We start from the raw sequence: 22,110 nt of genomic DNA, 5'->3' as shown, positions 1-22,110 counted from the left end.
CTGCTACCCAATGACAAGTGTGGGAAAGGGATATGAAATTTCTATGCCCGCTGTGTCACAACCTAGAGAATCTATGCCCCACCATAAACAGGAAAAATTCCAATTTTTCCAACAGGAAAATGTTCTTCATAAGGCATTTGCCACCTTCCCTATCAGAGCAGCTGATATAGGCACATCCTGATAAATAAAAGCTTTTGCATTTGAGAATGCATTGAACGCATATCAGTCAACAAGAAACACTAAACAATGATTGTCAGAATGATTCAAGGAAATCTAAAGAAAATAGTCAGTTTGGTTTTGTCTTCAGCTGAGATTTTTTATTTTTAATAAACAGTGTTCCTTTCTCAGCTTTCCTCATGCAAAGTCTTAAATGAAAGTAGCTCTCTTTAACCTCTGGATAATCCTTTGAAGGTTAGAATAACCAGAGATGAGTTCCTGAAAATTGTTCATGAACTTGTAAAGTTCTTGAATGCCTAACACAATTCCCATCTGAAAACTGTGTAGTGAAGTGTTCTGTGTCTTAGTTTGCCAGGCTGCTATGACAAATACCAAACAATGGGCTGGTTCAAACAATGGAAATTATTGGCTCACAGTTTTGGAGACTGGGTGGCTTGCTTCCTCTTTGGGTCAGCTGCCTTTGTCCTTGGGGTTCCTTGGCTTTTCCATCACATGGTGATGTCCTGTGCTTTCTGGCTTCTATTATATCCACATCCTCCAGCAATCCAGATTAAGACCCACCCTCACTAAATTGGGCCACTTTAAATAAAAAAAATCATCTTCCAAGCATCCTAGTTATAATGGGTTCATACCCACAGGGACGGAGATTAAAATTAAGGATATGTGTTCAACCTACCACTCTAGGTAAGTAAATGATCTATCAGTTGATCTTTATAACCTCTGCTCTGCATCCTTTCAGGAAAGACTACTCTGGGGAGTATACAATCTACCTGATCCCTTGCACAGTGCAGCCCACACAGCCTTGGGTTGATGCAGGAGAAAAGCCTTTGGCCTGTACCGCACATGCCCCAGAAAGGTAGGGAAGTACATCCACCTGTTTGCACCTTGGTCTGAATTGGTCTGCCTTTGTGTCATATGCTCATCCATTCAGCCAGTATTCATTGAGCTCTTTTGGGCTTTGCTCTAATCTAGCATTGAGATTATAGCATGAGGTCATAGCAGGGGATGGAAAAATACCTCTGCTCTCAGGTACCTTGTATTTTAGTGCCAGCACTCTAGGAACTAAGGACTTCTGAGAGAAGATGCTGAAGGCAGGATCTGAAAGCCACATGAAGACAGAATTTGAAATGTGGTTTTTAAGTTAAGAAACTGAGACTTGACCATTGGATTTGACGATATAGAAATCTTTGATGACCTTGTGTTCCACTGGTGAGGGTAAAAAGCTGATTGGAATGTGTTCAAGAGGAGATGGTGGAGAAGTGGAGACATCAGGGATAAACAATGCTTAAAGAGTTTTACTATGAAAGACAATGGCGAAGTAAGAGAGTAGCTGTAAGCAAATTGGGGCAGGGGGCATCAGAGAAGGATTTTATTTGTTTTTAGGGTTGAAGATATTTCAAAATGTTTGTATGTTGCTGGAAATAATCCAGTAGAAGGGGATATGTGATGATGCCCAGGAAGAGGGGGAATTTTCTGAGTCAATTCCTTGTGTAGGGAAGGGAAATGGATCCAGTGCATGAATGGAAGGGTTGGCCCTAGCTAGAAGCAAAGAGAGTCCATCTACTAAAAAAGGAAGGTAGTCAGAGTTTATGGATCAGAGGAAGATCAAATTAGTAGGTTTGGAGGGTAAGGATGAAAAAGTAGACATCAAAAAATCTATTTTCTCTGTGAAATAAGGAGCCAAGCATTAGCTTGTGAGGAGCATTGAGGTTTGAGATGAGAGAAGGAAGTGAAACAGGGTTATCTTAGAGAGTGGGAAAATCTCATTGTACGGGAAAGATATAGATAATGGATCAGGCCTTGCTGAAGGCCCGATTGAGGTTTTTTTGTTTGTTTGTTTTGTTTTTATTGAGGTATAGTTTGATGTAAAATAAACTGCACCTAGAGTGTATAATGATAGTGAGTAACTGTACAAATGTAAAAAATGTTTTTGCATGAGGAAGAACAAAAGAATGTCATTACTGCAGTGTGCTGAAAATAGATGGTAATTAATGTTTTAAAATTTCAACTTATGTGTGAGACTAAAGCAAAAAATGTTTATTTGGTACAAATTTAAAAAATAAATAAATAAACTGCACATATAAATATATCGTACAATTTGACAAGTTTGACATATATAAACACACTCATGAAATATTAGCACAGTCCGGATAATGAACATATCCATTGCCCCCCCAAATTTTCTCATGCCCCTTTGCAATCTCTCCCTCCCACCCCAGTTGACCCTACACTATCCCATAACCACTGGTCTGCTCTTTGTCACTATAGATTAGTTTGCATTTTCTAGAATTTTATGTAAACGTCATCACATAATATGCAGCCCATTTGTCTGGTTTCTTTCACTCAGCATGATTATTCTGAGATTCATCCATATTGTTGTATATATTAGTAGTTTGCTCCTGTGATTGCTAAGTGTATTCCATACTATGGATACACTGTAGTTTATTTTTCAACTTATCTATTGATGAGCATTTGTGCTATTTCCAGGTTTGGACTTACTAAACAAAACTGCTATGAACATATATATTCAAATCTTTCTATGAACATATGTTGTTTATTCTCTTATTGTAAATACCTGGGTCATATGGTAGCTATCTGCTTAACTTTTTTAAGAAACTACCAGACTGTTTTCCAAAGTGTTTGTAAATATGTGACTATGTGTGTGCATTCCACCATGAGTGTGTAAGTGTTTCAATTCCTCTGCATCCTTGTAAAAGTGGTCAGGGAGGTCCTGAGAAAAGAAGAATGAATAAGTGAGAGTAAAAGAAGAGGCAAGCTAGAGAGATGGGAGGTGGTGGTTGGAGAGTGAAATGTTTGAAAACGAGACTTTTAGGAGATGATGCACAGGATGACCGTGAGGAGAGTTTGTGGCTGCAGTGGGGGGAGGACAAGCTCGTGGAAGTGAGGAATTCAAAGATCTAAGAAGCTGGGGTGTCGGATGTTAGTCCGCATGGATGTTGAAACCACCAAGACTGATGACGGTTAGAGAACACCATGGTTTACCAAGTAAAAGACAGAGGGTGACCAGGAAAAGGGAAAAACGGAGTCCATACAATCTGATGGGATATGCTGGGGAATTTTTCTTCATTTATTAAATTTATAAATTATGAAATATTTCAAGTATACAGAAGATCACATATAGTGTATATATAAAGTATAAAAAACAATTTAAAAATCTATGTACCCATCACTCACCTCAAGAGAGAGGTCATTAGCAGTTCCTTTTAAATACTGTTCATGTCCCTATGCAGTCACTCCCTCTCCTCCTGCCCACCATGGTTGTTACCAGCCTGATATTTACATCTTTCACCCTCATTTTGATTTGTGATTTTACCTCTTGTTTTACCTGAACTTTATATAAAAGTTTCATACTATTATATAATATATATGCATGACTTCTTTCTGCAGCTTCCTGTTTTTTTTTCTTTTCTTTTATTCTCTTGATTCACGTAGCTGCAGTTTGTTTTTCACTGTTAACATATTCATTGTGGGAACATTTCATGATTTATTTGACCACTTTAAGTCTGGAATAAAAAGCTTTTACTCAGATTTACTTTGTTACAAAGAATATCCTTATATATGTACCTTGGTACACATGGATAAGTAGCTGCCAGAGTTTTTTAGAGAGGAGAGAGGAATAATGGCTTGAATATAACAAAACAAGAGAAAGAAAGACACCAATCCCATCTTCAGGCCCAGTGCTCTGTAACTGTGAGGCTGCGGAGGGAAGCGTGTCCAAGGCTTCAGAGCTGGAAATCCTTGCCTTATGTCAGGGAGCCCTTTACTTGTGGATTCTCCATTATTTCAGAATGACTTTCCCTCTGGGCCTAACCTTGCTTTTGGTCATCTTTATGGCTCCCTGTGATATGTCAGTTCGTAGAACTGCAACACGCAAAAAAATCAAGACTAACTCATAATTCAGATCTAATCCAAAATAATTTGTCTCATATTATGATTTTTGTGAGGGCTGGTATGCATTATAACCTACTAAGTAATCATGATCTCAGGTTCATTATTCATTCCATTTAGTGAATAAATAGTCATTGAATGTCTTATTATATACTGACTCTATGGTGGATTCTAAATATAACATAGAACCTATTTGCCTGAATCAAGTAAATGACCTCTTGTTACTACTAGCAGTCATAATGGAGCTATGTTGAATAGGGTCAACCTTGCCTTTTATGGCTACAGCTTCCTCCTATACCCCAGCCCTCTCAAGTCTACCACTCAGATACCTTAAATAGAAAGTGAGAAAATAGTCAGATGGACTCTACTGGAATAGCAAAGCATTGAAATTTTCTCTCATTCATTCATTCCTTTAACAAATATATAAGTAAGGAACTTCATTGACAACAAGGATGCAATGGTGAGATATGAACCATGATGTTATAAAACCTGTAGTAGGTGAAGAAAACATTAATCAAATAGTCACACATTTAAATAAAATTTCACACCATGATAAGACAATGAAAGAAAGGTGCAAACGAACTGTAATGGGAACTGATGATAAAGAGATTTGACTTAGCTTGGAAGATAAAGGAAAGATGGCAAGCGTCCTAGGGAAAGTGATGTTTGAATTGAGACTTACAGAATAAACAAGAATTAACTAGGGAAAGAAGAGGTGGGCTTAGGAGGAAAGAGTTTCTGGCAGAAGGTAACAGTACTATGAGGTTAAAGCCTTGAGACTTTATATGCATTACCACTAACCTCAAATAGACCCATAGGACTTCCCAGCAAACTACAGTGCTTCCCTGATCCATGCATAACCTCACTCTTCTAAACTATTTCACTCTTTCTCTCACCCCTCAAATTTCCTACCTCACCCTCACCTCGACTGATTATGTTGTGTCCTGTATCAACAAGGACGTAGAAGAAACAAAAAGAAAAATCACACAAATACCTACCATCCATAGTAATAGTAGATAAAATAAATTCCTGAAATAAAAAATTTGAAAATTGAAAAAAAAAAATTTCCTACCATCCTATCTACCCACCTGCACGCACGTGTGCATATAATATGCTTGTTAGTATGAATAGCCTGGGTTCCTATCCAAAATCAACCCCTCCACTTGCCCAACTAGAACCCAAACCCTCTTAACTACCTGCCCACCAAAAAACATCTTACAAGTAGTTCTTCCTTAGCTATGAACCACTCCAATCAGCATAAAAACTTGCTGTATCTTCTATCCAAAAAAAAAAGAAAATCCTTTCTTGACTCCATTCACCCCTTCACCCCCATTTTCCCTTCCTTTTACTTCCAAATGCTTGTAAAGAGTTGTCTATATCTATTATTTCCAATTTATCTCTTTCTGTAGTGTCTTGAAACCATTCCAGCCAGGCTTCTGTTGTTCTCATCAAGGTCCCTAACAATGCCGTATTACTTGATACAGTGGTAGTGTCTCAGTCTTTATTTTCTTGTCCCCTCTGCAGATTTTAGCCATTAGTCCAGCTCTCTTCTTTGAAACACTTTCTTCACTTGGCAGTGGCATTGTATACTGGAGGTTGTTCTCCTACTTCACTGGCTCTTCCCCTCAGTTGCTTTGCTGGTTCCTTCTCCTTATGAAAGTCTTTGAATTTGAGTACCCTAAGTCTAATGCTTGAACAATCTCTTCTCTCTTTTCACTTGCTTGGTGATCTCATCCAGTCTGAAGGCTTTAAATACAAATGTGAATTTGGGATGATGAGAAAGGTTTGAGAATGAATGGTGGTGGTGGTAACACGATGTTATGGATGTAATTTACACCACTGAATTGTGCACTTGAGAGTAGTTAAAATGGGAAATTTTATGTTGCATACATGTTACCACAATAAAAGTTTTTTTTTTTAATGTGCTGTTCCAGCCCTGCTTTGCCTCTAAAATTCAGATTTGTACGTCAAATTGACTACTCAGCTTATCAACTTGGCTCTCTTACGGGCCTCTCAAACTCAACTTGCCCAGAACTAGAATCCTTCTCTCCCTCTACCAAACATATTTCTTCTGCAATTTTCCCATCTTAGTTAATGGCAGCTCCAACCCTCTGTGTCAAGAGTCAGCAAGCTATGGCCCATGTGCCAATTCTATCTTGCTGCCTGTTTTTGAAAGTAAAGTTTCACTTGAGAGCACAGCTATATCCATTTGTTTACGTATTATCTATGGTTGCTTTTGTGCTACAACAGTGGAGTTTAATATTTACCATCTGGCCCTTTACAGAAAAAATTTGTCAGCTCCTGTTTAATATGCTTATACCCAAATCCTTAAAAGCACCCTTAACTCCTCTCTTACTCTGTGACTCTTCTTATATCCCATATCCTATCTGTCAGCAGAACTTGCAGGTTTCCCCCTTAAGATTCCAAATATTCTCAGTGCCCACTTGATGATTGTCCTGGTCAGAACCACAGTCATCTCTTGCCGAGACTATTGCCATAGTCTCCTAACAGGTCACCCTGCTTCCACCTTTGAGTCTATTCTCAACATGGCAGACACAACTCCCCTTCTTAAAGCCCTCCAGTAGATTGACTAAAACCTAAAAGTCCTTATAGTTACCAAGAAGGCTTTATATGATATGGCCCCCACTGACCTCTCTGATCTCATCTTCTCCAGTCACTCCATTTCAGCCACACCCACTGATTGGTTGTTTGGTGTTCCTTTAACATATTGGGCATACTCTTAGTTTCCTCTGCCCTGAAAAGCTTCCTTGCCAGATAGTCACATGCCTTATTCCATTACCTCCTTCAAACCTTTGCATAAATGTTTTCCTCTCATTGAGGCTTTCCATAACCACCTTATCTGATATTTCCATTGGACTTCTCCAGCATTCCCTATCTCTATGCAAATTTTTTCCCTTATCTTATCACCTTCTTCCTTCTCCCATATGCTGCTATTTTTTAACTTACTTTGTTTACTATCTCTCACCATTAGCATGTAACTTCCCTGTTTTTGTTTTGTTCACAGATGAAGTCCCTTCACTAAAATACTGCCTATCATATATAATAAGTGCTTAATGAATATTTATTGCATAAATGAGTCTTGAGGCAGTGAACATTGGGACATTCAGATATCTAAAAAAAAGACCAGTATGGCTAGATTCCAGAGACTGAAAAAAGAGTAGAAGGAAATAAGGCTGGAGAAATAGATAAGGACCAGAATTTTGTTTTATAGGTCAAGTCAAAAATGTTTGTCGTTATCCTAAGACCCACGGGAAGCCACTGAAGGATTTTCAGCAAATCTGAGTTTTTAAAAGATTATACTAGTTTATTGAACTAAATGTGTCCCAGTGAGGCCCTGTTAGGAGACTGGCCCCTCTTGTGTGGCCTTTCACTGGGATAGGATAACTGGATGAAAGATCAGTTTTGTGAGGAAAGAGAACGTGAGTTTGAACACGTTGAGTTAGAGATTATCTTTGAGAGAGCCAAACAGAGCTGCCAATGGGCAGTGGATATGCATATCCAGCGCTAAGAAGGAAAGTCTGAATTAGAGAATTAAATTTGGTATCACTCCCATAGAGAGGCAAATGCATAGAATTTACAAGGTTGAGATTTATTAGGGCAAAAAAATATAATGAGAACAGTAAGGAGCCCAGGACTAAACCTTGAGGGGGCTTACTGGCCAGAGGAAGGAACAGATTCAAGACTAAAGATGTAGGCCAGGGAGGTGAGAGTAAGGGTCAAGGCAAGAGGGTATCACCTAGCAATGTCCTGAAGACTGGGAACGAGGCTGAATTAGTTTTGTTTGGGTGGGACAAAGTCTAAGTCTCAGAGCATGCATATCTGGGAAGAAGTCTAGCTGGGGCATCAAGGCATTGAGCACTGTAGCAGTCAAAGAGCAACTTTGAGGGCACTGAGAATGAAAGAGCCATAAAAGAGGAAAGGCTATCATAGTCTTCTAAAGATGAATTAGCTTATTCCTGTTCAAAACAACAGATTAACCTCACAATGGCCTCATAATAAAGTCCTTCTATCATAAATAACTATTCAGTAAATATTTAGCTCCTGCAGCAAAGTCTTGAGAAGGGTGGAAAAGGAAGCACAGCTCAAGTGTTGTATGAGGCATTGACTCTGCTCTCAAAGAGCTCTTGTTTCTCCCACATTTAGATTCCTGATACCCATTGCATTCCAGCAGACCAACCGCCCTGTACCAGTTGTCTATTCACTCAATACTGAATTTCAGCTCTGCAATAATGAGAAGGTATTTCTAATGGATCCCAACCTATCTGATATGTCACTGGCTGAAATGGATTACAAAGGAGCCTTCTCAAAAGGTGAGTCACTTCCTCTGCCAGCAGAAAAAGAACCTGCCTGGACTGAGAAGCTTACGCATAAGTCCCTGGACCATCCTGTCTGCTTATCATCAGCTTTCAGTCAACTTCCCAGAGAAGAATTACCCAGGGTTAGTTTGAGAGCAGCCATGGTTTAGTCAAGGAATAGACCCATGTTCTCCTTTCATGTTGTTTCAAAATAAGATCATATACTTGACAATGCCCCTGGCATTTTAATGATTGGCAGTGTGATACCATGGAGAGCTTTGGTCTGACTGATAAGAAGGCTGGAGTTTCCAACTAGATTCTGACACATGATCTAACTTTCGGTAAATTGCATTATCTCCCAATTACTCAGAGAGATAGCAATACCATCCTACTACCTCCCAGGCTCAAAGAGATGACAAATGTTTATGTATGGTCCATCATATTTTCTTTACTTGAAATGGTCTCCCTGCCCTACCTCAATAATTTCCCTGATGTGAAAAGGCTAGCTTCTTCCTTGTCTTTCAGGTCTCTACTTAAATGTCACCTCCTTAGAAGTGCTTTTCCTGACAACATAAAATAGACTTCCATATTATTTACCTTCATAACACTCTATTCATTTTTTATAGCACTTACCATGATTTTTCGTATTTTAAAATATGTATATTATATATTTAATTTATTGTCAATTTCTATCACTGCATTATAACATCTATGAGAATAGAAATTGTGATGAAACTTCAAATTTGTACCCTGTACCATCAGTGCCTAGGTGCTCAATAAATATTTGTTGAATGAATGTATGAATTTATCAGTTATCTGCCTTTTCTTTCTCAATTGCCCCTTCTGCCTTTTTCTTACTTCTAATCTACTGCTTCTATCTAAATATTTTCTTTCATTCTGAAAACATACTCAAGTCTTCCCATCACAGGGAAAAAACCTTCCTTGACTCTACCTCCCCCTCAAGTATCAGCCCACTTTCTAGTTTTCCTTTCTCTGACAAACTTCCTAAAGGAGCAGTGAGCACACGCTGTCTCCATGGTGCCTCTGCAAAGTCACTCCTCCATCTGTCTGCTACAGACTAGACTCTGTCTTCTCCTTGCCACTGAACTCTCTGGATTCTGTCCTATGGCACCAATGAACTCTTTCTTGTCGATGATACCAAATCCTTCAGTTTTGAGACTTTTCTTTGGTTTGGTTCCTTGGTGTTCTAGTTTGCTAGCTGCCGGAATGCAACACACCAGAGACGGATTGGCTTAATAAAAGGGGATTTATTTTGTTAATTCTTCAGAGGAAAGGCAGCTAACATTCCACTGAGGTTCTTTCTTACATGGAAGGCACAGGATGGTCTCTGCTGGTCTTCCCTCCAGGCCCCTGGGTTCCAACAACTTTCCCCAGGGTGACTTCTCCAAAGGCCTGGGCTGAGCTGCAAGTGCTGAGATGAGGAATGCCGAGCTGCTTAGGCTGTGCTACTTTGTGCTCTCTCATTTAAGCACCAGCCAATTAAGTCAAATGTCACTCATTACAGCAGACACGCCTCCTAGCCGACTGCAGATGTAATTAGCAACAGATGAGGTTCACCTACCGTTGGCTCATGTCTGCAGCAAGAGAACTAGGTGCCTTCACCTGGCCAAGTTGACAACTGAATCTAACTACCACACTTGGCATCAGCTTCATCTGACAACATCATGCCTCTGACTACTTCTTCTCATTCTCTAGCCTGGGAGCTCTATCATCTGCCCCTGCCATGTTGGTGACCCAGTTCCATGCTTTACTCTGTTCTGTTCTCAACTGTGGGTGCTACCTCTGCTCATCTGCATGGCTTTGACCATCCCTTTGCTTTGAACTTCCTATGGGAACTCACAACTCCTACTACTACTCAGCCATTCCATAAAGTCTGTCCTTATCTGTGGACCTCTCTTGAGCTTTAATCCCACATTTCCACATGGCTGCTGAAGTTCTCTAAGTGGAGATGTCTTTTAGACACCTTGAGATGTCAAGGACTGGACTTATTATCATCCCCTTCCAAATGTGCTACTCCTCCCGCAACCACTACTTCATTGACTAGTACCCCAGCCTACAACCTCAGAGCTTTCTTTGACTTCTTTACCTCCCATATCCCATCTATCATTAAGTTGAATAGATTCCTACTCCTAGACATTTCTTAAACATATCCCCTGTCTACCACTAGAGTATTAAAATAGTTCTTGACTTTAGTCTCTGTGTATCTGGTCTATTCTCCATGTTTTAGAGTCCATGTGTATTGATATTACCTCCCTACTTAAATACTTCCAGTGTTCCTCATTACTTACATTTTTAATCCAGAATCTTGAACATAATCAGTCTATCTCCCCAGAAGCCTCAACTTCCAAGGTCTTTATATACTCTCCCCTTCAGTCATACTGATTCTCTCATTGCCACTTAGTGAGGGACAAGCACTAGCTTTGAGGTCAGATGGATATGTGCTCAAATCCTCCTTCTACCACATCATAGCTACAGTAACATGGACAAGTTATTTAAAATAGGGATAATAATCAAACCTATCTCTTGGAGTTTTGAGAGGATTAAATGAGAAAATAGATAACTTGTTGCCATTGCAGGCTCTAAGCAAACAGCAGCTGCATCGGGACATGGCACCCTTCCTGCATTCCATATTTTGTACATGCACTTTCTTTTACCTAAAATGTTTCCCCCTGCCTCTCCCTCCCATCCCAAATGCTGTGCCTGACACGTGCCTACTTGTGTTTCCAAGTTCCTGTTCAAATATCTTCTCTTCTTTGAATTGTCCCATACCTCTCCCCAGGCAGAGTTCTGTGCTCCACATAATACTCATTTAACATTATCTACCCTCTTCTGTGGCACTTAACAGTCCACTCTTTTGGTGGATATGAGTGTGGGTTTTATAGCCAAAGTACCTTGATTTTAAATTTTTTTTTATTTTTTATTTTTTTACATGGGCAGGCACCGGGAATCGAACCTGGGTCCTCTGGCATGGCAGGCAAACATTCTTGCCGCTGAGCCATCATGGCCCACCCAGTACCTTGACTTTAAATCCCATCCTCACCACTTACTAGTTTTGTGGCCTTTGGCAAGTCACTTAACTACTCAGTGCCTCAGTTTCTTCATCTGTGAAATTGTGAAAACCACATGAGTTATTACATGTGAAGGGCATAGTATAGTGCTTGGCAGAAAACATGAGTTCAATATAAACTATTTTTCATTAACTGCTTTGCTTTTATTTCTGTCCTCGAGTGTATGTCATGCACCTTTGTATCCCTGCATATAGCAGAGTGCATATCATAACTTAAATGTGTAATTACTGCTTCTTGTATTCAAGAATGAATGAATGAATGAGTATTTTAAGGGCACATGAAATCATGGAAGTCTTGATGTAAAGGTATTTTGACCTTAAGGGGGTGTGCTAAGCCTTTCTACCCTTTCCATTTTGTTCACTTTAATCTTAGAGTCTGCCCTAATTAATGCCTCTCAATCTTTCCAGGTCAAATCCTTTATGGCCGAGTACTTTGGAATCCAGAACAAAACCTCAATTCTGCTTACAAACTGCAGCTGGAGAAAGTCTACCTTTGTACCGGCAGGGATGGCTATGTGCCATTCTTTGATCCCACGGGGACAATCTACAATGAAGGGCCACAGTATGGATGCATTCAACCTAATAAACACCTAAAGCACAGATTCCTGCTGCTGGTATGCTAGCTGTTAGTGTTCAAGAGCTGACACTCCAAAGGTGGTAGATGTTCCTCAGCTATGGGTGCTGCCTGAAGCAGATAGTGCCCTGCTTTTGGATTCTCTCTGATCAGCTAAATTGTAGTACATATTGCCAATATGATGATCATGGTGACTAGCAAGACAAGCTATTATTGACATCTCAGGGAAAAGGAAAGCCTAGGCCATTGTTTCTAAAAGTATGATCCAAAGACCCCTGAGTATTCCCAATACTCTCTCAAGGAGTCCATGAGGTCAAAACTACTTTTGTAATAGTATTAAGACAATGTTTACCTTTGTCAAGCTCATTTCCTCATATAAGGAGATGAATATAGAGTATGAAAAGTTTACTGTCATGGTTTCAGATTCCACCTTATAACAAATCTTTTTAAAATAAGCATTTGTCTATTCTTGATACAGTATCAAAAAAATATATCCACAATTATATGAAAAGGCTATTAAAATGCTCCTCCCTTTCCTGACTACCTGAGTGAGGCAAGATATCTTATATGCTTCAACCAAAAGAGTATGTTACAACTGGTAGAATAGAAAAGCAGTAATGAGTATCCAGTTCTTTTCCAGAGAGTTGCAAAAATATAAATAATACCCTCGTTTTATGGGGGAGAAAGTGAATATAGGTATTTTCATTAAAAATATATTACTTGTATTAACATACAGTGAATTTTTCCACTGTTATTTTAATGAATTAATTAGTATTTTTAATTTCTGTTTTAATTTTAATACAGTAAATATTTTTTAACATATACCATGTTAAAAAAAAGTTCCTGGGAGTCCTTGATTTTTAAATGTGCAGATTGTCCAGAGAAGAAAAAAATTTAGAATCGTTGGTCTAGGCTATCCTGGTTTTTGTTTTTGTTTTTGTTGTCTTCTGAGATCACAGAATCCCCCAAGTGCCCTTTCTTGAAGAAGGCAGTGGTCAACTTAAACAAGAGGCTTCCACAACATGTACTGTCCCCATACAACCAAACGCAGAAATGGACAGTAGCCCCTTTCTCCTCCCAATGACTGCCACCATCTGCCATCATGCTAAATCTCAGATTTCTTCTCTCTGGTATTCTAGGACCGTGGTCAGCCAGAGGTAACAGATAAGTATTTCCATGATGTGCCTTTTGAGGCCCACTTTGCTTCCGAGTTGCCTGATTTCCATGTGGTCAGTAGCATGCCTGGTGTGGATGGATTTACTCTGAAAGTGGATGCACTCTATAAGGTGGGTTTGGTGAGAAGCATAGGACCAAATCCACTTTAAAAGTTGTGGAAAAAAAGGATTACTACATCATCTCTGAACCATCAGTTTCATTTATAGCACTATTGCTGGCAGGTCTTTTAGGTTTTATTAAGCTTATCATTCACCCAAAATTTTCACCATCAATTCCCAGTGGAACAAAACAGTGATCAAATTATTTAATTTGCATATAGTCACTTCTTATTGTGTGCATCAAAATAGCATACAGTACTGTAGTTTTTCCTAAGTCCTTTATTATTGCCTGTCTTTTTGGCTCTATGCTGGCCTCGCTGATTTTTACAGGTACATGGAAAACATTTAACAATATCATAAATACAATGCAAAAATTTAGAATGGCAAGACTTACTGGTACTGGATATGTAAAATATCCCAAATCCCAGCATTAAGCATGAACTTCCAAGATCAAATTCCATATTTCTGTCTCCAAATATTAATCCCTGACCTTGGATTTCAAATCTGTCATAACTCTTGAGAAGTTATTTCCATGGAAGGTTTCAATGGTGGTAGATGAGCAGGAAATAAAATTCTTGGTGATATAACTTCTCAGAGTGATGATCCAGGAAGTGTTCAGATTTAACAAATTTTGTAAAGTGTCAGCATATTATGCTCAGAGTATTTGCTTAGTGAATACTTGTTGAATGATTTTATTTTAGCTGAAGTTCATCAGTAAGTTGTTAATACAACAAACAAATGAAGGTCGCTGGGAATAAATGTGGTTATTTATAATAAAAGTCCATTTCTACCAAAAGAGTGGCAAATCGCTTTGTCAGCATTCTATTATCTAAAGAGACAATGAAATGTAAATCTTTAAAGCTATTCCATGCACAGGCAGGGACATAGAAAAGAATTTAAATAGTTGGACCATGATGATTCAGATTTGGAGAAAACAGAACCCATTAATGTCTGGTTCAGTTCTCTATTAGTAAACACCAACCATTGCTAATGCTTCTGTTTTTGAAACCACTTATCTATCAAGGTACATGGTGACAATTAGCTTTTCATTTCCTTCCTTCAGAGATGGTCTGTGGACAGCAGTGACATGTTGGGTTTGTCTCTCCGATTTTCTCCTCCTGCAGGTGGAAGCAGGACACCAGTGGTATCTCCAGGTGATCTACATTATTGGTCCTGACACCGTCTCAGGGCCCCGGGTCCAGCGCTCTCTGACGGCTCCTCTGAGGCGCAACCGAAGGGACCTGGTGGACCCCAGCGGCCAGCTGACCCTTGACGATTCCCTCATCTATGACAACGAAGGCGACCAAGTCAAGAACGGCACCAACATGAAGTCCTTGAATTTGGAGATGCAGGAGCCGGCTGTGGCTGCTTCCCTGTCCCAAACTGGTACATCCCTTGGCAGTGCCCTCGCGGCTGTCATGCTTCTGCTTCTGGTGCTTGTGGTGGCTTGTTTCCTCACCAGGAAATGCCGGAAGCAGAGGAAGAAACCGCCCGCCGAGGACATCTTGGAGGAATACCCTCTAAATACCAAGGTGGATGTGCCCAAGAGGAGCCCAGACAGGGTGGAGAAGAATGTGAGCAGGCAGTACTGCACCGTGCGGGACATCAACATCCTGAGGGAAACCGAGGGCGCTTATGTGTTCAAAGGTGCCAAAGTCAAAAAACTGAACCTGGAAGTCAGAGTTCACAACAATTTGCAAGATGGGACAGAAGTGTAACGGAGGCTACCCATGTGTAGTTTTTTCTAAAATCAGTTTTATAAAACAGGGGGAAATACCGGTATTTTTATAACCTTGCAGATTAAAAAAAAAAAGGGAAAATTATAGCTTTGAGTGGCAGGTGGCACACATCACATGCATCAACTCACAACTGAGCTACCTCATTTGACAAAGAACCACTAAGGCCCCCAGAGTGCTTGAGTAGAGTTATTTCAGTGAATCCCTTTAGTAGTCTCAGCAGCTACAAATTGCTCCCTCTGTAAAACTTATTTTAGGAAGCAAGTATTTTAGGTATTAGAACTGGAGTTAGGTAATTAAGTTAGCTCACGGAGCTCAGAGAACTGGGGAACCCTTCAGTGGCAGATCTCAGAAAGAGCAAGTGGGATGCAGGATCTTACTCCGCCCCTCCAGCTTTCTCCTAATTGGCTTTTCGTGAGCATTTGGACAGCCCCGTTTGTGTTACAGACACCCAGACCCCGTTACAAATTCTGGTAATTGGCACAACATCCATATTTGTCATTGTTTTTATTCCAAGGCCTCCTGGTGGCCCCTAATTGTAGGGGCTTTTTTCTCCTAGGGGGTTCAAGGTGCTTGAGACTAGCACTTCTACACAAATGAGAAACCTCGGAGCCCCTTCTGTCCGTTGTAAGGCAGGGAGGACTTTTTTACAAAGGAAGGGACTAAAACTTGAAGAGATGAAGGGCCTGGGAAGCATGTTAAAGCAGATCCATGATGAACTTCACCAGAGGCCCAGGAAGATGCCCTTCTCATTTCCAACCACTTTCTCTGAACTGAGAAGGTGTTGAGACAGCCCTCCCCCACTGAGGGATGCTGCAGCTGGAAACAGTGCGCTGGGGCCTTTGTTCAGCTTTGCCATCAATGCCTAAAAATCCCTCCACACTTTCCAGCCATGCCAGACTTTTCCCAGTCCAATAATAGACAAGCCCACAGGCTTTGCTAGTGGTGGGGTTTTTGTTTTGCTTATGTTTCAGGAAAATAAGTGATTTATTTGAATAAAGCAAAAATTAGGAGAAAGCTTAGATTGAGCTCAAATCAGAGATAATGGATGCCCAGCATGGTTCTTGCTGCATGTCACCCAGCCAGAGAGTCACTGTTCCTGTAGCAGTATTTCAGGGATTTTTCTTTTGGGGGTTGAGAAGGTAGTTCTTTCTGGTAGCTCAGGCACTTGATTTTACCAAATCAGCACATGACAAGGCCGTAACACATGGCTTTAAAATAATTTAGTATTCGAATATCAGTTTAACTCTTTTGTAGGTAGTTTGTACACAGCTTGCTTTTTTGTTTCTTTTTTTGTTACTTTCTTATTGGCAGAAACATAGCTTGCATGTCTTGTTTTGAATTGGAGGCACAGATTGATTATTTAGAAGTAAAAGACATATTCTCTTCTGATGCTTGGCATACCATGATCTTAAGCAAATGCAGCCATTCACATTGTGTAATATTTGTATTTGAATGACTCAGGCTCTTTGAGAAACACTTTGGTACTAGAGAGTTTCAAACTGCAAACACTTCGGTACAAAAAAACTAGAAACAATGAGCTGTGAAAGGATTTTAGGCAACTCTAACACCCCAGGCTCCTTGAGAATAGGGCCTGTGTGAGCTGCACCTTTGATTCTTTGGCAGTGCCTTGCACATAACTAGGATTCCAGAAATATTTAAGTGTACAAATAAATGGCACAATGGGTGAGTGATAGAGGAATAAATTTAGGAAGGAGAGCTGAGAGAGTTAAATGGTGCAATGGATGAGTGATAGAGGAATAAATTTAGGAAGGGGAGGTAAGAGAGTTAAGTGGCACATGGGTGAGTGATAGAGGGATGAATTTAGGAAGGGGAAATGAGAGAGTATGGTGGCAAAACCACAAAGGGCGGGGGGGAGGGGGGAAGAAAAAAACATAATTACCTCTTCTGCTTGGATTGTGAAATAACCTTCTAATTGAAACAAAGAAAGACTATTTTACCTAGGTCTAAATTTGGAGATGATCTTAAGGAGGAATGAACAGAAAAATCATAATAATGTATTAGCAGGAAATGAGACTAGATCAGCATCAAGAGCAGGATATTTATTTTAGAGACAAGTCTGACTTAGCTTTCCGAGATGAATATGATGTTTTCAGAAGAGGATGAGCCCAGAGCCTGAAATTCCTGACTGGTCAGACGCTCCTTGAGAAGAGTTCCTGCAGTTTAGGCTAGAACGTCTGTTTCAGCCAGAATTGGTGTCTCATGGCTAGAGAGCTCATCAGCGAGGCAGGGAATCTTTCCCCAAAATAATGGAGAGAGTCAGTGCTTGTTCTGTCAGGCAGGACAGGCAACCAGCCATTTGTAGAGCATCTTCTGATTTGGCCTGTTATTTATAACTGTTCCTGGTTTCAGAATGCCTATACACTAAAGCACCTCCTTTCCATTTGCTCACGTGTTCTTTTTACATACCCCTTCCATGACCAATGAATAGGATGCATGCAGAATGGACAAATAGCAGAATGGAGCTAGTGTGGAAGGAAAATGGAGGCTGAGACCTGAGTACTTCCAGCAGGCTCCATGTACAAGGTTTGAAATGACCAAGCCTGCGAGCACCAGTGATAGTGAGCTATCTGTGTGAAGAGAACGCCCTTGGAATATTGCTGCCTTATTGTCTTTCTGCCCTCCCCCCATTTACTTTATTGATGCCAGAACTTCCCTTGGAGACACACGTACTAAATAGAGAGTGTTATGAGATGTGGAGTTAAGATTTGATGCAGAATTGTCCATTTCCTTTATGTTTTATACTTCATATTAGGGATCAGATAACTTGGTGACTGATGTGGGATTATATTTCAGTCAAAACTCTGCTTTTTCTAACTTGCTCACCAATGCCTCCTGTTTGTTTTACTAGCCTTTTATACCATACCTTCAGGTGAGAAGGAACGAAAACCCATGTGGGGTTGCATTTGCTTTTACGTGTTTGCTTTGAAGGTTAAAAGAAAGAATGGTCTGTCCCTTTCTTCTTTCTGCCTTGCTATCCCTTTATTGTAACCCAGGCTCCCTGCAGGAATCTTACAGGTTCCTATTATTGGTTGAAGAATAGTACTGGAAAGTTTTTGCACAGTCTATGATATTCAGTCTCAGTGTCCTATAGGTATTTGTTATTCTTGGATAATACACACCTGCTAAAACTGAGAAAACATTTGTGGTGCTTTCAACCTGATTTCTTGACTCTCAACTGATTTTTGTATTTCCAATACCACGTTGTGTGTTAACAATTTCTGATTTCTCCAATAGTATATGCCACTATATAAATTTGTATTAATAAATGACAATCTGGTTGTTTTTTTGCTATGTTCTTTTCAGATTATTTATCTCATGAGCATAGACAAGTTTGAAAAGACAAAAAAAAAAATCCTTCCGAAATTCGAGGCCACGTTTTTTGGAAAAAACCTCCTCTAATGGGGTATAACTATGCTAAGCACAAGACATTGAATAAATTACCCACCCCCAAATCATCAGAGCTCTTTTGCAATCAGCTGAAAATCCAAGACAAAGAGAAATAATTAAAATTTCCATGTGCAATACAATGGGATGATTATTTACACTATATTTATTATCATCAGACCTTCTCAGGATACTTGATAACAATGAGTATGGCAATGTGAGTGTTCTAGTTTGCTAGTTACCAGAATGCAACACACCAGAGATGGATTGGCTTTCAGTAAAAGGGGATTAATTGATTTAACATATAGTTCTTCAGAGGAAAGGCAGCTAACTTTCAACTGAGGTTCTTTCTTACATGGGAAGGCACAGGGAAATCTCTGCTGGCCTTCTCTCCAGGCCTCTGGGTTCCAACACTTTTCCCCAGGGTGCTTTCTTTCTGCATCTCCAAAGGCCTAGAGCTGAGCTGTGAGTGCTGAGATGAGGTATACTGAGCTGCTTGGGCCGTGCTACATTGAGTGCTCTCATTTAAGCACCAGCCAATTAAATCAAACATTATTCATTGCAGCAGGCACACTTCCTAGCCAACTGCAGATGTAGTCAGCAATACATGAGATTCACATGCCATTGCCTCATGTCCACAGCAATAGAACTAGGCATCTTCACCTGGCCAAGTTGACACCTGAATCTAATTACCACAGTTAGGATGGCTACGTCCTTTTATGCACATGCAAAGATTTCTAAGTGTTCATAGCTTATCCTGGAGATGACCAAAGCTCAACAGAGGAGTTTATCGCTTGTGAAGGGAAAAATGGCCGAGTCAGAATGTAACCAAGCCTGGAGCAGTCTGGCCTTCTGCAAGCCTGCATATTCATGCACCTTTCACTTCTGTAGAATTGTTAAACAAAAAAAAAATTGCCTGTGACAGCAACCAGCAGAGCTCTGTTAGTACCTTCTCATGGCACATTTGCAAGTTCAGCAAGACTTGAAACAACATGTTTTCATAAAATCATGGGAAAGGATGCTGCAACCAATGTCAAGTGTTCCCAAGAGCCAGGGACATAATGTAAACTTCACTTCCTCTCAGTTTCCTATGATTGTCCTTTGCTAACAGCAGGCTCTATGCCCTGGAGTGTATCTCTATGCCTTAGAGTATGGGGCCACTGAGAAACTGTATCCAGAACTAATCCATGAATTGCTGAAATTAGCTATGAAAATGCTTCCGGATGCCTGAAATTCCCTGGCCGCAAATTAGGAATCTTGGAGGCTAAGTGGAGGGAAATGAGAGTTCTCATTTAGTTTTTGAAGTATCTCATGTTTTGAAGAAACACACTGGCAGCTGGGAAGGGAGAATATATTTGGAATAACTTATTAAGCTCAATGACATAAAGTTGCTAATTGCATAGGTTAAAAATAGTCCAGTGTCAGTAGTTCTATATGGTTCAATAATATTAAGAGGCCACAATGGGTAATAGAGATTCTGTCCCCAAATGAGCCTGCAAGAACTCTAATTAGGCGCCCTTTCAAATGGCATAATGAGAGTAGCTAATAGCCCAGGTAAAATTCTAGGTACAGATGTTGGGCACATCTTCCATGGCTCCGATCAAAGGAATGTCCCCTTTACCTTCTCTGCCTCAATCAGTCCTCTTTACAACCCTATGAGATGGTGTGTAGATCACTGTCCAGGATTTTTGTATAGAAAGTTTCAATCACAGAATTTCAAATCATTATCAGAAGGCCTTCACAAGTATGCATCAGTACTTGATATTGCTTAAAAAATGGTTCAAACTTTCTATAACTTGGATTTAACGCTTGTGAAAATTTCTGTCACTTACTTGATTGATACAACAAAAGAGCTACTCTTGCAGCAACTCTCTCTTAAAAACTATCAGACTTTCTCCCTAGGCTCATTTTGGTTTAAGATCATCACTTTTGGGCAGGCCACAGTGGCTCAGCAGGCAGAGTTCTTGCCTGCCATGCCAGAGACCAGGGTTCGGTTCCCTTTGCCTGCCCATGCAAAAATAAAAGGTCACCATTTTGGTTTATGGTGACCTTAAACCAAAATGAGCCCATAAAAAAATAATATAAAGTAAGTAGGTTATAAAAGTTTGTTAGAATCCTAGTCTCTGGAGAATTTCCATAAATCGATAAAAAGCAAGTTTCAAGATGTCTTCCTTAAACATCCCACTGAGGAACTTTCCCAAAATGAGCCCAAGTCCAACCTCAGTAACTCACCAAAGTCCCTGTTCTGATTATTCTCTTTGCCCCCACACTAATTCTCTGTCCAGCCTGTGCCCCAGGAAACTCATCTTCATGGACTGCTTTTCCTAGACTCTCTTCCCTTCGGTTTCTGTTTGAGATGGGCCAAATAGAAGCACTGATGGGAGAGATGTTGAGGGGCCTCAACCCCTCCTCCCCTGCTCTCTTGTGCCTTGCAGTGTTCTGGCAGTGACTCCTGACCACGGACCCTGTTGGATAGCCCAGCTCCAGTACTTTTATGGTCTCTGATGGTGCTGTGCCCTCCCATGCAGGGCTAGAGGTGGGGATGATTTCATCTTGCTCTTTAGACCTTGTGGACTTCATTATCCCTATGCATAACAATGCTGTCAACACTTCGGTAAAAGTCCCTTTGTTAAACTTTTTAGTTGAACCCTTTGCAGATTCCGTTTTCTGCGAGAACTCTTAGTCAATATTTCAATGCCATTTGGTTACTGTTTTCTAATATAAATACAAATAATTAAATGCTTGAATTCAAATTATGTCATAATTTCATATTGCCTATTATTATAACCACTGGGGTGTCAATAAATGTTTTAACAGCTGGCTTTTGGGGCCATGAGAGCCCTGATTTGTAACAATTGCTGGTTTCTATGGTGTAAATGCTCTCACCATGGCTGATTGCAACCTACCAGCGTAATTTCACTGAATGTGGAGTTAATACGAGATATGTAGTAGCACATCATTAAATATTACCAGCATACAGCTATAATAGATATAAATAACCTCAGAAGAATAGATAATTACAAAATGTAGTCAGATAATTAGGGGGTGCTGAGTATTGAGGACTTATTGTCTTTGTTTTTAATGTAATGCACTTAACTGTAAGTTCATCTAATTTTTTTAAAGGCTGTGTTTAAAACTGGCTTGTAAAATTCCTGAATATTTAATAATTGGCTCTGCATACTGGTATAAGCTGGCTCTAGCACACCACTGTGATAACAAACACACATTTAACATCAACACCACTTGGTCAAGTAAGTCTGCTTTTCTTAATTTTTCCCTAAATCTACTTCAATAACTTTGCCCAGAATCTTATATTTAACTATTAAACTGTACTGGTTAGCAGCAGGAAGAGATGATATAGGTAAATTGGCTTCTTATAAAATTGTATTATAATTCTATGTATTCAGAATTGTTAATATTTCATCACATAATCCTTTCTGGATTCTTTTTCTGGATGAATATAAACTTGGATTCTGTGATCAAAACACATCATCTATCATTTCCTTCTAAGGAAACTCATCCTCTAGAGGGGAAAAACTGTATTAATGTTATAATTATGCTATGGCACTATTTTAGTCTAAATGGAGGTAAATAGGTAGTTCTTACAACCAGAAAAGCTAAAAAAACA

The 22,110-nt window shown here is 39.9% G+C and overlaps 1 protein-coding gene across 2 annotated transcripts in view; it reads left to right on the top strand.

Annotated features, from left to right (window-relative positions):
* Positions 1-18,370, top strand: part of FRAS1 (Fraser extracellular matrix complex subunit 1) — a 500,829-nt gene extending 482,459 nt beyond the window's left edge. For both annotated transcript variants that reach the window (XM_077143064.1, XM_077143062.1), the window contains 5 exons: positions 917-1,033; positions 8,251-8,417; positions 11,899-12,104; positions 13,204-13,350; positions 14,463-18,370. In XM_077143064.1, coding sequence (XP_076999179.1) covers positions 917-1,033; positions 8,251-8,417; positions 11,899-12,104; positions 13,204-13,350; positions 14,463-15,056 — 1,231 coding nt within the window. In that variant the 3' untranslated portion in view covers positions 15,057-18,370. The remainder of the gene's footprint in view (positions 1-916; positions 1,034-8,250; positions 8,418-11,898; positions 12,105-13,203; positions 13,351-14,462) is intronic.
* The last annotated feature ends 3,740 nt before the right edge of the window (positions 18,371-22,110 follow it).

The sequence above is a fragment of the Tamandua tetradactyla genome, chromosome 24 (genome assembly GCF_023851605.1).
Source record: "Tamandua tetradactyla isolate mTamTet1 chromosome 24, mTamTet1.pri, whole genome shotgun sequence".
Classification (NCBI taxonomy): domain Eukaryota; kingdom Metazoa; phylum Chordata; class Mammalia; order Pilosa; family Myrmecophagidae; genus Tamandua; species Tamandua tetradactyla.
Note: the sequence above shows the minus strand (reverse complement) of the source record. Positions and strands in the feature narration are given on the sequence as shown.